This window comes from Ixodes scapularis, unplaced genomic scaffold, assembly GCF_016920785.2.
Source record: "Ixodes scapularis isolate PalLabHiFi unplaced genomic scaffold, ASM1692078v2 PGA_scaffold1__304_contigs__length_218370807, whole genome shotgun sequence".
Classification (NCBI taxonomy): Eukaryota; Metazoa; Arthropoda; class Arachnida; order Ixodida; family Ixodidae; genus Ixodes; species Ixodes scapularis.
Genome location: NW_024609846.1, coordinates 20,766,860 through 20,784,332, shown reverse-complemented (window position 1 = coordinate 20,784,332; position 17,473 = coordinate 20,766,860). Strand labels below are relative to the sequence as shown.

The following is a 17,473-nucleotide window of genomic DNA, read 5'->3' as shown; positions in this document are numbered from 1 at the left end:
TCGTTATTTGTCTCCAGGTTTATTCACAATGACGAGTCTGCTATTTCGAATGAAACCTGATTTTAGGATTAACACAAAAATTTCTTTTAAACTTGTATTAAAAATTTTTATGATCTACATACCGTGAAAAGAGCGAAAAAGTATATCACGCCGAAGTAAAGGTATGTGCTAAATTAACTTTAAATAAAACAGATACAACGTTTCTGACGTTCTATAAAACAAAATTTTCTTTCAATGCTGAGTAATTTCAGAAGGTGGCAAAACACAACTGTATATCCATAGAAACGTCAACCTTTATTGGAGCCTCTGATGGGGATTGTTTGATTTGTAAAAAGAGTGGAAAGTTTATTATCATTTTAATCACTGACTGTCCTCTTCAAAATGCAGTTCCCTTGGAGAAGTTGTCTCTCACATGCTTATTACCTTGTAGCGCTTTGTTTTTATACGATCGTTTTCTCAACATACAATGTTGTCAAGATCAACATAAGTCTGTAATGTGCAAGACAGGTATTGGCGGAACAGCCCCTCAAAGTAGAAATATATATTTGATCTGATTTGAGTCTCGATTTGGTTTTGGAACGAGTTAAAGTCAATACAGATCTCTCGAGAAGCAACGGATGCATTATCGTGAGAAAGAATAATGTTAGTTGTGACTGAGTAACTTAGATTATGTTATCAAATGACATGAGACATATGCGCGATCTCTACACGCATGTTGGGTGAGACTCAGCGCAAAGGTAACCACGGAGTCAAAAATTCATGTGTTGTTAATGTTTTTCGCTAAATTTGTTAATTATTATCACTTCGCTAATATTTATGATTTTCTTACTCAACAAGTAGTATATATGAAGTCGTATCTAGGATAATAAACCGTAAATATATTGTTCTTAATATCGGCAGGTTCCTTGCAGGCTGCTCTATTTCAGGTTGAGAAAAATGACCATTCTTACGTAAACATTTCTAAAACTCAAAACGGGAGCTACAAAGAGGAGACAAACACAAGACGTCTCAAGTTGAGCCGTCTTGAGAGAAGACGTCTCAATCAAGACGTCTCGTGTTTGTCCCCTCTTTGTAGCCTCCGTCTTGGGTTTTAGAAATGTTTAAATTTAATCAGCTCGCCTGCCTTATTACGCTATCTTCATGTGCTACGTGTCCGCGTTAAATGAGCTTATGTTGATGTGAGCGGCATAGGATCTGCCTTCTTTCATCCGCAGATACAAACCGCACGTATAATGACATTTGAACAATTAAGTGGTTTTGCCGCTGTGCAGAGGCGTTTTTAGAAGACTTGTTCCCGTTACTTGAAAGGTATAATGGATTACAATTACAAATTACCGAGCCTCCAATCTAATTTATTAGCGTAACAAATTACTTTTACGAAAAAGTAACCAATTACTTTACTCGTTACTTCACAAATTACTTTCCCGTCACTTTTCACGTAAACCTATCAAGAAAACATTAGAAACAATTTTGATGTTTTCAAGAACGTTCCGTAACACTACTTTCCATTTCTCAAACGCCCGCATTATGGTAGTCCTTGTAAAAAATAAAATACTTTATTCAGGAGAAAGAATACGCGGGTCGGATCCATAACGCGGAGGGCGCCCCACTTGCCCACGACTGGCCGCGGCCTTCGCAGCGACCCCCGCGGCGGCGGCCCGTCACCAGCAGGCCCGCCCCTACTGGCGCAAAAATAAGCGCGTGTAAAGATATCGCCTTGCGACGCTCACCAAACGCTTCGTGTTATTTGCTTGCTTATTTTCTGGCCCTGAAGGCTGCGAAAAACACCTAACCCGGTCCCTTATAAGGGACCGGGTTAGGTGTTAAGTATACCAGAAATCTCCCACCTTTATAGCTATAGCTATAAAGGTGGGAGACTTCTGGTATACCTTGAAAGGCATACCAGGGGTCTCCCAAGTCCTGAGTCTTTGAGGAACTTTACTGGGGTTTCGACATCCGCATGGCTACGTCACTTCTACATTAGAGAGATTGAGCGTCATGATTTAAAAGACATCATTTATATATATATTGTGATAATTCAAGGGGCAGTACAGTGTAACTCGGCTCTCCCCCGTGATGATAAGCCACAACTCTTTTCACGCTGGTATTTATCTAACAGCTTGATAGCGACCATCTACGTCGACAATGCCTGGACGTCTGCTTGTCTGCTCTACTTCACCTGCAGGTGTAGGCGAAAATAGAAACTCGTGTTTCATACTCTATGTATAAAGTGTGACGTTCTCAGCCCTAGTGGCGCACTCTCTCTTGAGGTTGAGCTGCATTTGCGAAGCGGCGGCGGATGCTGTTTGCCAGCGAACTGCCTTTTCTGTTATCGCTCCAAATATGTTTGGACTTTCATTGTTTTGGTTTCAGTCTGGGTATGGGCTTTAAGCACACGGCTATGCTACAGTTCATTTTTTCGTATGAGGATCACGGTTGAGGTTTCTGAGTTGTGATTGCCAAGCACGCAAGCGTATTGGCGTCTCTTTTCTAATGCTTTGTTTGTTTTTAAACTCCAGCCGATGCTTTCGCTGAACCACTCGGACAGTATCAAAAGGTAAATTACAATAAAATAAAATACAATAAGATCATCTGATGGGCTATTTGGGTAAACATAATTAAAAAATAGTGCAAGGACGACGGAGGGAAGAACGAGAGACAGGAAAGAGCGCTAACTGACAACTGGCGTTTTATTTACAAAAGAAAAGAAAAGACGAAAAGAAGTGAGGCAATTCAAAGACAAAAAAGGAGAGGGAAAAAGAAGAAGGAAGATAAAAAAGATTGGATAGAGAACAAAAGGATGCTTTTTGTAATTATATACTAAGTATTATGAAGCAAAAATATAAAACGTTAAAAAATAAAAATAATAAAGAATAATATTAAACAAGAATTAAAAAAGGAAAAGAAAAAAGGAAGGAGAAAAACAATACAAGAGAAAGAATAAGAAAAATAATTCAGTGTCAACATAATGTGTAGGAAGGGTCTTCAGGGATGAAGGCTGAGGTAAAACTGTTCTTTTTCCGATAAGGCTACTGAATGAGCACTGACGCAGGCGTCGCCCTTGGATATTATGACGTGTGCTTCGACGAGTTCTCTACTCCTCTGACCAGAAAACCGTTTGAGGACTTTCGTGTGCTCGAAGAGTGGGGTACACAGACAGCCTCTTACATGCACCGCAAGTTGTCCCGCGTTAGATGACCTTAACGCTAAGCCATGTTTCCTTAGCCTGACATTTAGACAACGTCCGGATTTTCCCACATATACCTTTCCATACGAAAACGGTATTTCGTACACTACACCGCTGATGCAGGTGACATATTGGTGTTGATGCTTACAGTACATGTTGCAGTTTGTTCCTGCTTGTTGTTGATTTTTGGGCATAGCCTCCTTAGTTCACCAGGAGCTGACATCACACCCTGTACATGAAACTTGGATGCCGCCCGCTTCAAGTTATGGGAAATGCGGTGTATGTATGGCACTACAGCCGGTCGGCGTCCCTTGAAGTTATTTCTTGTTGGTCTTCCACTTGATGTAATCATGGATTCAGCGACATCGAACAGAATCGAATAAGGATTTCCAGATGCCGTGAGTCTTTGAATTTGGGAATTCAAGCTCTCACCGGCTGTATGTTCACAGGATTTCTTGAGGGACGCACTTAAACGACTCCTTGCGATCCCTCTCTTGAATAGCTTTGAATTGGCAGAGTCGTATTGTAAGAGCATTTTCTTTGATCTTGGAAAGTACATCCAGCACGCTTGCTGGATGTACTTTCCAGCAAGCGATAACCGCAGATCTAGAAACTGAAGAGAGGAGTTCGCCGGCAACTCATGCGTAAACATGAGCCACTGTGCTTGCTCTACGAAGGTGTTTCGTATGCTGTCGGTTACCTCCGTGTCATTCTCATTGGGTTGGTCTTTCAGGAGGACAAGATAATCGTCAACATATCTAAATATGACTGACACCTGGCCGGTGTTAAGTGTGTTAGCAATAGCCCGGTCGCAATGGGACAAAAAAATGTCACATAACGCAGGTGCCGCGCACGATCCTATACATATACCCTTCTTTTGTATATATGTATTGCCATTAAACGTGAATACAGTTGCGGAAAGGTAGAACCTCAGAAGTTCTAAGAAGGACTCCACGTTGATTCCACACTTGTTTTGAAAAGATATGAAACCATTGGTCTCGATACACTCACTTACTGCTGCAAACAGTTTGTTGTGAGGTATAGAATAAAACAAATCTTCCACGTCCAGAGAGAACCCGAAGTGAACCGTCGTAGCATTCTGTTGCAAGTATTGGATTACCGCTTCAGAGTTTGGCACCAGAAAAGGATGGTCCAGTTGGAGGGTAGACAAGTGACGTGGAAGGAATCGTGACATCATACCCCGCCAAGACACTTTTTCCGTCACAACCACTCGAAAGGGACATTCTACCTTATGGGTATTGGCCGTGAAAAACATATCTAAATGGTCCCTTCTGGCAGATGTGATGTGCTTTCGCAGTTGCTCCAGATCAAGCCTATGGCACAATTGAAGCGCCTTAGCATTGAGTGCCTTGGTTTTAAAGCCTTGCAACGCGTTAAAGTTCTTTTCAATGGCCACTGTAGCCTTTTCTAGGTAGTTCACCGTAGATGTCACAAAAAACCCTCCTTCTTTATATGACACAAGCAAATTCAGATCATTCGCTTGAAAATACTCTACAATACGAGGAATCTTCATTGTGCTTTCACTGATAGGACCCTTCCTTAAGAGTACGTCGACGCAATCCTCTATACCGCGGGATCTATCAGCTTCTTGAACCTTAGCCGCAGTGTCGTGAATGTTAGACAATAGATGTACACTTCCCCTCTTCGTCGTAGTGCAATATTTAGGACCCTTTTGAGGAACCTTAGTCACTTCCACAGGCAAGGGAGGAACCCCCAGCAACGTCACGCACTCGCCTCTGTGCTGCTTGCCTAGGGCTCGAAGGCTCTTTAGTTGATGCACGTAGGACGACCAGATAAACTCCGTCAGTTTGCTTGCTGTGTCCAGAAAGGCCCTGTACCTTAGCCCTTGGCCACCACCGGTATCCCCACCGCCAGCAATCACCCAGAGGCATGTCCTATAAAAGCGGACTTGCCGCCACATCTCCGAGCGTACAATCCTGCATATCCTCCTGGAATGCTGTGCAAAAGGCCTTGCCAAGACAAACAACCCACTGAAGTCTTGTGGCACAACTCCATTCCTGATTGCGAAGGAATAGTACCTTGCCTGGTACGTTGACATAGCAATCACATTATTATAAAAAGAAACTGAGTCCAGGTGATACGTACAAGGAAAAGGGCCCAATGTAGAAGAAAGAAAATGCAATAAAATCATCTGATGGGCTAGTTGGGTAAACATAATTAAAAAATAGCGCAAGGACGACGGAGGGAAGAACGAGAGACAGGAAAGAGCTCTAACAGACAACTGGCGTTTTATTTACAAGAGAAAAGAAGACGAAAAGAAGTTAGGCAATTCAAAGACAAAAAAGGAAATGGAAAAAGAAGAAGGAAGATAAAAAAGTTCGAGTAGGGAACAGAAGGATGCTTTTTGTAATTATTTACTAAATGTTATGAAGCAAAAATAAAAAAGGCAAAAAAATAAAAATAATAAAGAATAATAATAAACAAGAATTAAAAAAGAAAAGAAAAAAGGAAGGAGAAAAGCAAGACAAGAAAAGAACAAGAAAAATATTTCAGTGTCAACGTAATGTGTGGGAAGGATTAACGTTTAATGACAATACATATATACAAAAGAAGGGTATATGTATAGGATCGTGCGCGGCACCTGCGTTATGTGACATTTTTTTGTCCCAATGCGACCGAGCCATTGCTAACACACTTAACACCGGCCAGGTGTCAGTCATATTTAGATATGTTGACGATTATCCTGTCCTCCTGAAAGACCGACCCAATGAGAATGACACGGAGGTAACCGACAGCATACGAAACACCTTCGTAGAGCAAGCACAGGGGCTCATGTTTACGCATGAGTTGCCGGCGAACTCCTCTCTTCAGTTTCTAGATCTGCGGTTATCGTTTCTTGATGATCAAGCGTGCTGGATGTACTCTCCAAGATCAAAGAAAATGCTCTTACAATACGACTCTGCCAATTCAAAGCTATTCAAGAGAGGGATCGTAAGGAGTCGTTTAAGTGCGTCCCTCAAGAAATCCTGTGAACATACAGCCGGTGAGAGTTTTAATTCCCAAATTCAAAGACTCACGGCATCTGGATATCCTTATTCGATTCTGTTCGATGGCGCTGAATCCATGATTACATCAAGTGGAAGACCAACAAGAAATAACTTCAAGGGACGCCGACCGGCTGTAGTGCCATACATACACCGCATTTCCCATAACTTGAAGCGGGCGGCATCCAAGTTTCTTGTACAGGGTGTGATGTCAGCTCCTGGTGAACTAAGGAGGCTATGCCCAAAAATCAACAACAAGCAGGAACAAACTGCAACATGTACTGTAAATCATCAACACCAATATGTCACCTGCATCAGCGGTGTACTGTACGAAATACCGTTTTCGTATGGAAAGGTATATCTGGGACAATCCGGACGTTGTCTAAATGTCAGGCTAAGGGAACATGCCTTAGCGTTAAGGTCATCTAACGCGGGACAACTTGCGGTGCATGTAAGAGGCTGTCTGTGTACCCCACTCTTCGAGCACACGAAAGTCCTCAAACGGTTTTCTGGTCAAAGGAGTAGAGAACTCGTCGAAGCACACGTCATAATATCCAAGGGCGACGCCTGCGTCAGTGCTCCTTCAGTAGCCTTATCGGGAAAAGAACAGTTTTACCTCAGCCTTCATCCCTGAAGATCCTTCCTACACATTATGTTGACACTGAATTATTTTTCTTATTTTTTTTCTTGTATTTTTTTCTCCTTCCTTTTTTTTCCTTTTTTAATTCTTGTTTAATATTATTCTTTATTATTTTTATTTTTTAACTTTTTATATTTTTGCTTCATAATATTTAGTATATAATTACAAAAAGCATCCTTTTGTTCTCTATCCGATCTTTTTTATCTTCCTTCTTCTTTTTCCCTCTCCTTTTTTGTCTTTGAATTGCCTCACTTCTTTTCGTCTTTTCTTTTCTTTTGTAAATAAAACGCCAGTTGTCAGTTAGCGCTCTTTCCTGTCTCTCGTTCTTCCCTCCGTCGTCCTTGCGCTATTTTTTAATAAGGTAAATTACACCATGTAAGATCACCTCAAAGTTTGTTTGTCTTGCGACAGACGCAGATATGACACAATGATTTAAGTGGTGGTGTTAATTTCATTAGCGCTGCAGTGCTTTGAGGTTATTGATGCGTAAACTCTTCCGTTGATGAAAAATGATAACGCGGGCGCGATACTCCAGAATGGGAACACGCAGACGCTACGACGCGATGTCAAGTTCTATCTGTATCGTGCTCAGTTAACGCTGGCCCTACAAAAGAGGCGGTGGCGCACCTCAGCTCGGAACACGTAGAGCGAAAGCTCGCGCAGCAGAACCTATCCTATTGGAGAGACCAGTTTGAAAATCTAACTGGTCAAACTGGTATTTGGACTGGTCAGACTGGTCTAAAAAGAAATCAAACTGGTGCAACTGGTAGCCAGACTGGTCTAACTGGTAACCATACTGATCTAACTGGTCACCAGATTGCCTTCTAACTGGTCACCAGATTGGCCTGACTGGTCACCATGTTGGCCTAACTGGTCACCAGATTGGCCGAAGTGGTCACGAGATTGGCCGAACTGGTCAGCAGATTGGCCGAACTGGTCACCAGACGCCGAACTGGTCACCAGACTGGCCAAACTTGTCCAATTGGTAACCAGATCGACCAAGCTGGTCACCAGATTGGCCTACCGGGATTAACTGGTTACCAGTTTGACCCTTCTTTCTCACTTTATTTTTTTTGGCTTTTTCACTTTGATTTATTGGCTTTCAAATAATTACGGCATGAACGAGCGTTTACCTTTTACTAAGATATTCATCCCCTGAGCCCTTCAATATAGTCAGATTTATGGCATTGCTGGAAAAAAGTCAAGATGCTGGAAATATTTTTTATTGCTTCGGCGGTCACCAAGAAATTCCGGACTTTCAAAACGGCCAGTATGAAAGTGGAAAGCGCAGAGCCCGGAAGCAGTTATCGGGCTAGAGTGCGGTTGTATTGATGTTTGCATGTGCCGTGTGTGTGTATGCGCTCAGTGTATGTCCAGCTGATACTTGTAATAGGTGTATTTTGTCTAAATTTGTGTATAGTAAAGATATCCCAAGCGCAGTGGTGGCGTGAACAAATGAAAATATATTTTTTTTGTGGAACCAACGTCACAAGTCAACGAGTGTGATCGGTTCAACCACCATGACCAGTTCAACCATCATGACCCCTCAACCATTATGACGAGTTCAACCGCCATGACCAGTCAACCAGTGTGACCAGTTCGAACCACCAGGTAGGCGGCAGCGGCAGCAGGAGGGAATACGTCGTTTAACGTGTCGGCCCTTCATCTTTCAGTTCCGTAGTTTCCTGTCCTCTGGTATCGCCGGAGGCATTGACCTGCGTTGCTGCAGAAGCTGCGTTGCCGCAGAAGTGTACAAGCAACTATCTTCAGGCTGGGTTTTCTGGGTCGTCCAGCTAGCCTGCCACTACGCACAATCAGCCGCGACGTCATCATCACGAGCCGCGGGCGTGGCTTTGAAAGTACCGGAATCTTACATATACCACTATCAGCAACCGGCTTCAGCATAGGCGGCAGCGGCAGCAGGAGGGAATACGTCGTTTAGCGGTGTCGGCCCTGCATCTTTCAGTTCCGTGGTTTCCTGGCCTGTGGTATCGCCGGACGCATTGACCTGCCTTGCTGCAGAATCTGCCTTGCTGCAGAAGTGGACAAGCAACTATCTTCAGGCTGCGTTTTCTGGATCGTCCAGCTAGCCTGCCACTACGCACAATCAGCTGCGACGTCATCATCACGAGCCGCGAGCGTGGCTTTGAAAGTACCGCAATCTTACATATACCACTATCAGCGACCGGCTTCAGCATAGGCGGCAGAGGCAACAGGAGGGAATACGTCGTTTAACGTGTCGGCCCTGCATCTTTCAGGTTGGTAAACTACTTTATACTATACTTCGACAAGTTTCGTTGCCACTGCTGCCAGTGCTGCCTGTTATTGCTATTGCTGTTTCTTTTTATTGCCGGATTGGTTGAACGATTTTCTAAACGCCCAAAATGACTGATGTTTGTACGAAGTGTCATGAATCTTTACCCGATGACGGAAGCTCCTTGACATGCGTGGTTTGTAATTATCCTTACCACTGGGGGATATGCTACGGAATAATGGAGGCAACTAAGAACACCAAGACGTTCCGTAAAACTTGGCGCTGCCAAACATGTGTAACTGTACAATCGAGAGGTGGCCAAAGCACCCAGTCCAAGAAGGACGACACGGAGGTGGACGTGCTAGGGCTACTCGCGGTTATGAATAAAAAAACTGGACAGCTTTTTAACACTCAAGGAAACCGTAGATGGCATCGAGCGTTCTGTGCAACTAATGTCGGACAACTACGATGAGGTCCTGAAGCGTATCAACCAGCCGGACAGGGTGTCAAGGACCTTAGAAAAAGAGTGGACGTAATGAAAGGGAACATAAATTGCCCGATGATTGGGCAGCTTCAGCGGGATGTCAGCGAACTAGAGTGGCGCAGTAGAAAGCAAAACCAGGAGGTTCACGGTATCCCTGTGACTGAAAATGAAGTACTTTTAACTAAACTGAATGAGATTGCGAACGTGCTCAACGTACCACAGCTAAATACAAACGATGTGATTTCAGTACACCGGCTTCCAGCCAGAGCAGATAAGGTGCCTGGAATCATAGTTCACTTTGCAAGCGAAACAATGCGAAATCGGTGGTTTGAAAATAGGTTGAAACTCAAGAGCAGTCAAGGGAACACATACCTCCAGGAAAACATAACAAAGCACAACAGGGCTCTCCTCTGGGCTGCAAAGCAATGGGCCAAAGATAACGGATTCCAGTACGTTTGGCACAGGAATGGACGGATTATCATACGAAAGAAGGATCGAGAGGGCAACTGTTGTCGAAAGCGAGAATGACTTGCTGAGGATGGTATGAATTGTCGCTTTACGCTGAAGGAATTCATCGCTTCCAATGGCCTGTCGTGTACTTCCACAAAACGTACTGAGTCATCTCGGTTCAGAATGCATGCACGCCACAAACTGTTTTCACTTAAATGCCCAATGTGCAAAAAATAAAGCTATCGAATTGGAAATGTTTTTTTGATCAGTTTGATCTTTTATTTGATGCAGTTATGCTTACTGAAACATGGTATACGAATGAATCTGATGTACTTTGTTTACCCATGTACCGTTCTTTTTTCTTAAATCGCACAACCAAACGGGGAGGAGGGGTGGCTATCTTAATGAAGGAGGATATAATCTGTGACTTGCTGGATGACTACTGTCGCATTACCAGTGATTATGAAATACTATGCTTGCGTAATAAACAAAATATTTTTGCAGTAATTTATCGCCCTCCTGACGGAAATGTCAATTTGTTTTTTTGAGTTCTTTGATGTTTTTTTGGTGTTTATCAATGAAGGTAAATTTAATCTCGTTTGTAGGGGTGACTTTAACATTAATATGGGTGTAGATACAAAGGTTAAAAGGGACATAGATTCGGTTATAAATACGAACGGTTGTAAGAATCGTCTTACTCGACCAACCAGAATTACCTGGCACAGTGAAATTACAGTAGATTTATTTATAGTCAATCACCTAGTCGGCAACATAAAAAGTGGAGTCATTGTTTGTGATCTGAGCGATCATCTCCCAATATTTTTGAGCATAAAGAATATCTCTAAAAACAGAAACAAAACACAACCTACATTATTTCAAAGTATTACTCAGGATCGGTTCGACGCATTTCGACAAGATGTCATTAACACAGACTGGACCGGAGTACTCGGTAAGGACAATGCTGACGGGGTCTATAACGCTTTTTTGGATCTTTTTTCTACTCTATATAAGACCCATTTTCCGTTTAAGTACTTCCGAAATACCAGGCGTATTCGAAAACCATGGATAACGCCGGATTTGCTTTGCAAAATTCGCACGAAAAATACATTGTACAACAAGTTTGTGAAGACTAGAAGACAGGATGCCTTGAAAGTATTTGAATCATATCGCAACAACTTAACACAAGAGATCCGACGCGCAAGAGCTCGCTATTATTATGAGGTTTTTGAGTCTGCAAACGAACGCGTAGACGTAATGTGGGATAGGTTAAGCTCAATTTTACGCCGCGCTCAACTATCAAAAAATACCGAGCAAATAGAGCATGATGGTGCAAAACTCACAGGCTGTCTGTTATCTGAGGCTTTCAATGACCATTTTGTAAGTATAACGAGCACCAAGGACAATTTTAATTATACTTTTTGTGATGCGAGAAACGAGGCCTCACTATTTTTAGAACCAGTTACTGAACATGAGGTAATTTCTCTCACTTTGCAATTAAAAAGTAGCGGGTGCTGCGATGCTGACGGTATACAGATAAAACCAGTGAAGTATGCTGTTGATTTGATAGCTCCATTTCTAAGTCATATTTTTAACCTGGCTCTGGTAACTTCTGTATTTCCAAAACGCATGCAAATAGCTAAAGTTTTGGTCTTCTACAAAAAAGGAGATAGAAACGAAATGGGAAACTACAGACCCATATCCATACTACCGGTATTTTCAAAAGCACTTGAAAAAGTGCTTCATGTCCGTTTGACGAATTTCACGAATAAATACAGACTGATTACGGATTCGCAGTTCGGTTTTAAGAGAGATCATTCAACGGAGACTGTATTACTTGTGCAGAAAATATTTATTCTGCAAAGTTTTGAAGAAAGAAAAAGATTTCGGCAGTGTTTGTAGATTTTAGTAAAGCCTTTGATTTTCTTGACCACAAAATTTTACTAAAAAAACTTAACATTTATGGCATTCGGGGAGACACGTTACAGATCTTTAGGTCTTATTTAGAGCATCGAGCGCAATATGTTTGTCTGAATGGGAATTCTTCCTCTATGAAACCTATTCTTTGCGGTGTTCCTCAGGGCAGTAGATTAGGTCCCCTCCTTTTTAACCTCGGTGTTAATGACGTCGTCAACATTAACCCAAATGTCAAATTTGTAAATTACGCCGACGACACAACGCTACTTATTTCGGCCGAGGATCGCGACGTGCTAGTGGACATTGCAAATCTGACGCTGTCGAGATTAGAAATTTGGAGCAGGGAAAATTCATTAAAAATTAGCATAAACAAAACTAAAGCTGTACTTTTTCGCACGAGAAATAAATCGATTGGAATAATGAGAGATATTACTCTTAACACAACCCCAAATGAGATTGTGGGCAATTTTAAGGTTCTGGGAGAGATCTTTTCTGAGAATGTCCTGAAATAATCACATAAATTTATAATTCCCAAACTGTCACGAATAACTGGATTGATATATCGCAATCGATCAATTTCGCCAACGAATGTGAAATTACTAATCTACAATTTTCTGTTGTATTCGTATTTAAATTATGGCCATCTTGTGTGGGGCTCAACTAGATTATCGAACCTTGAAAAGATATTTTTATTACAAAAAAAAAATACTGAGGTCCATCGGCGGCGCCTCGTTTGACTCCCATTCAGCTGGTCTGTTTAGGGCTTTCCGCGTCATTAATATATACAATTTATACAATTATAGAGTTAGTAATATGTTTAAAGCGGAAAACAATAGAAATACACGTTTCCTTACAAATTTGGCTAATCTATATCTAAAAGAACCGGTTTACCCCACTCGTCATGTACACCTTTGGGAGATGGTGGCTTGGAGAACAAATTACGGCTCCCAGATGGTTCGATATACGTTGCCCAAATTGCTGAACCAGTTAGAAGAGAGTGAACTGGCATTGAATAGAATGTCACCAAAACAACTTAGAGAATATTTCATAGGCTTAGATAGGTAAATTAGCAATGATTTCATCTTTCATGTAATATTTTTTTTAATATTTTTTAATATATATATTTTTATTCCTTCTTTGCTTAGTACGTATTTTCCGCTTGTATAGTGTCCTCTTGTTTTACCTTGAACCATGTTTTGGTATGGAAAATCTTTTTTGTATGTGTTTTTTTTTCTCCTGTGCCTCTGCTATTTCGCTTATGTAGGAGGTCGAGGACCTTGTCAAGCTGTACTTTACAGCTTTTTTCTCGACCTCCGCCATTAGTGTTGATGGGAAATAAACTTACTTACTTACCTTGACCAGTCCAACCATTATGAAACTGGTCAAACTGGAGCAATAACCAAGTTTTAAACTGGTACCAGATTGGACTGGTCTTTCCAATAGGGCAAAGATCACGGCCTCAATACCCACCCCAGCTAACTTACGCCGGCCAACTCGCTAACGAACCGGTGCACAGTAATAAAGGAGAGCCCCGATTTCCTCTCTCTCACTTGTTCGTGCACGTTGCATATCAACTACTGGGTTTGTTTTGACAATTTGTTTGTTGTCAAACTTCGGGAAAAGTCTACGGAGCGAATACAGGGCCAGATCACAAAAGGTACAGACGATAAACTATATTGAAGTGTCCACCGACGCGCACGAAAAAGACGTCATATTTGTTTTGCAGGGAACTAGAAAATCTGCAGATAATTTAAACCAAGAAAACGCGAAAGATCTAAAAAAAAGTGCGGTAATATTGGCTCACTTTGACTAATATATTACTATATTGCAAAATTGAGACTAATATATATATATATATATATATATATATATATGTATATAGTTACACTTAAAACAATATTTTGGTTGAACTATATTCAGCTGCGAATTAGATTCCATAAGGTAAATGTTTCATTTAACAATTTATTGTAAGATCGAGCTCCCATGGCCCTACTTAACATACTCACAAGGGTTTTTGGTCATTTTCAATGAGTAAGAGGAAAACAGCACTTTTTAACTAATAACGTTCCCTGTTGAATGAACCGGAAAACACGTAAGTGGACTCTTTTTAGTAACGTCTAAAAAGGAAGCTATTCATATTGTTTAACGCTCATGTCGTGTCCCAGCAGAACGACCGTTCAGTATCGTTCGGTTCGTGGTCCATCGGGCTTTTGCGGTGTAAACAGGAAGACCTGAGTTTTGGTACATATACTGTAAATGAAATGAGCACGAATGACTGACTCGATGCATTGAAAATAAATGACAAAGTAATTTTATTACTCTGAAATAATTGCAATGTAATTACTTTTAGTCTGCGGTAATTTGTGATGTAATTTATTTACTTTTCGCAGTTTCAGAAACGTATTTACTAAAGTAATTTGGCCATCTCTTATCTCTTCTTTGCTTTTTCTAAGAAAGTCAAGCCCCTGAAAACTCGGTTACGCCAACACATCGCTGCAGGTTCGTAACGTTGAGATAAAAATCGGGGCTAGCCATTTTGAGTCAAATGGTTGCTTGATGATGCCGCAGCGTTGCGCGTTGAGCTGGCACATGGTACTGCACGATCTGTTTTAAGCCGCCATATTTGTCCAATACTCGAATCCCCAATAGGTCGCAGTAGTCACAAATATACACAGAGCCGGAAACATGGGCTGTGAAACTCACAGGAGCAGGTAGTAATATCGACTGGAGCAAATGTTTACAGCGTGAATGGTATGTTAACTAAGAGATTAATCCCTTATTTCATTAATATTCAATGTCGAGAAACGAAATTAGTGGCAAAAAGGCAGGTTGTTTGTAAATTATTTATTGCTAAGGTTGTCACCGGAGAAAAGCCGTGCTTTAAAAAAGGAGGGCATAAAAGTAAGAATAGAAAACGGCGCAGCAAATGATCGGTGTAGTGTGGGATCATGTACGTGTTTATGCGTGCTGCGTTTGTTTACGTGATCCCTGTCTGTAGTGCTTTCAGCCGATATATGGCGTGCGTAATGTTTGCGCAATATAAAGTGTAGATGGTGCAATTATATTCGCGCGAGCAATGCAAATCATTTTTGAGACCTTTGAATTGGCCTATAGCTAGCACCTTCTAGGTTCTTCTGCTAAGTGGGAACTAAGATCTTGTCCAGCCGTTATTATTCACTCTCAACCAACGTAGTGATTTCTGCATGGTCTTGCTGCTGAGACTAGTTCCCTTTAATAAATGTTAAAATATTAACTGTTAAGAGGACGCCTGTTACGCGGTGTAGTTTGTAAGAAGCTAATAACATACGCGACAAGAGCACCTAACCAAAAGTTAGAGAATAGTACGACCTTTTTTCTCAGAGTACCCTCTAATTAATTTGGCCAAATCTATAATAAAAATCATCAGAGAATTTCGCGGACGTTCGGTAGTACGTGTAGCGGCCCGCTAGAGTGAAGTCCTGTAGCGGCCCGCTAGACACGCAACACTCGTCAAGGCGGTACGGCGAAGGAACATATTCTCCAAACACATATTTCTGAATTTGTGATGAGTACAGTACAGCTGTACGATAAGTAAAGACGAAGTACTTTCTGTCGTGTCGCGTTTTACTGGTTCGACAGGTGGAAGGGGTGAGGTTTTAACATACTGATGTGGGTAAGAAGGACAATTATTAAGGGTTAACGGCAGATAGTTCAGAGCGAATCTAACGCTTTAAATGTTAGCATTCACCTCTAACCAATGTAGTCTAACCAACAGTTGAATCGAATGATCATCGCGTCACCTTCGGTATACATTCACTATGCTTACGGCAGATGTGTACGGACAGAGAGAAGGCAACGGAAAGCCATGAGCCTTACTGACTAGCAAACCGTATTCTCCACGGGAGTGAGGAATGGCTTAGTCCTAACACTACGGAAGCGAATTCTAGACTTGGACATGAAAGAGCGAAACAACGAACAATCTTTTGTATTAAAGAAATGTCCGTTACTAGTTATCACGTGTACCAAGAATACCAAGCCTAAATTTTTATGCATAAACTAATAGTCTGCTACTTCGTGCAAAACAATATTCCAGGCTAAACGTAAAACTGATTTATTGGTATACGAAATCCCGGCACTCTTCAGTGAAGATATATGCTGATGAGGCTGAACTTAAGACACAGGGATATTTACAGCGCGTTCATCGTTCTATTAAAATTATAAGTTTATTTCAAGTCGAAGTAATTCCAGAGGGTGGCAAAAGGCAACGAGATACCCCTAGGCACGTCGATTTGTGTCGGAGCCTCTGAGGGGGATTGTGTTATTGGTAAAAAGACAGGGAAGTTCATGATCCTTTTTAATCACTGACTGTACTTTTTGAAATGCAGTTGTCTTGCAGGAGTTCTCTCACACACGCTTATAGACTTGTATTAGTTTATTTTTGTTTTCGAGTATTTCTCAAAATATATTGTTGTAGAGATCAATATCACTCAGCTAAGTTTCAAGACAACTTTTTGAAGGGGACAAGTTAATGTAAATAGACGCCCCCCGACAAGAAACAAAGGCACCAACGTGAGAAATTCTAAGCTTAGTTCTAACTGAGTGACTGCGCATTAGCTTATGTAATCAAGAAATAAAAGACATATGCGCGATCTCTACGCGCATGCTGAGAGAGACGTAGCGCAAAGGTAAGGCTAGAGTCAGAAATACATGTCTTGTCGCCAATACTTTCTGCTTGATTAGTAAACGGATATCACTTAACTAATTAATGGCGCCTTGCTCACTTACCGTATAGCAAGGCAATGGTGTATACGAATATGAGAAAGAGTGAATTCATTGCTCTCAATATCGGCAAGGACCTCCTAGGCTGTATTTTGATTCCAAACTGGGAAAAAACTCAAGTGCTGGGGGTCCGTGTTAAATGCGCTTGTATGCGACTTAAATGCCCTTATGTTGATGCAAGAACTACCGCCTTCATCCTCAAATACAAAGCGCTTGTGTGATGACATTTGAACTAGGAAGTTGTTTTGATGCAGCGAAAATGCGTTTTCAGAGTCTGATGTTAACGCCCACTTCTAAACTATTGAAAGTCACCTTTGAACACGTATTGTGTTATTTTGATACCCCACACCAAACGCTTCGCCATTGAGATGTCCGAGGGGTTTAGAAATTGCTTTGAACGCAAAGATGACGTATCCCCACGACGTCTGGGGTTTTCAAAACACGGTCCGCTGATCACATCCTTCTGGCGGAAACTTTCTCACTTGCACACGGCTGGCCGCGGTCCTTTCAGAAACACCGGGATTACGGCCCATTTCCAGCAGACCCGGGGTGACTGGCGCAAGAATAAGAGCATGCAAAGCAATGGCGTCGCGGCGCTTACCAAACACTTTGAATCCGTGTCTATTCCCACTGAAAGTTGAGACCAATATTTATTGCACCAATGTCACCCCCGGCATCACACTTCTGAGTTCACTCTTTCATATCTGTGTAACTGCGTTAAAATGGAAAATATCGTAAGCGTGCAGGCGGGGCAGGTGGA

General features: G+C 41.7%; 1 protein-coding gene across 1 annotated transcript in view; it reads right to left on the bottom strand.

Moving 5' to 3' along the window:
- The window catches only part of LOC115328051 (enteropeptidase-like), a 29,219-nt gene extending 12,451 nt beyond the window's left edge, over window positions 1-16,768 (bottom strand). Inside the window, exon 1 of the mRNA XM_029989131.2 lies at window positions 16,720-16,768. Coding sequence (XP_029844991.2) covers window positions 16,720-16,768 — 49 coding nt within the window. The remainder of the gene's footprint in view (window positions 1-16,719) is intronic.
- Window positions 16,769-17,473: the final 705 nt, after the last annotated feature.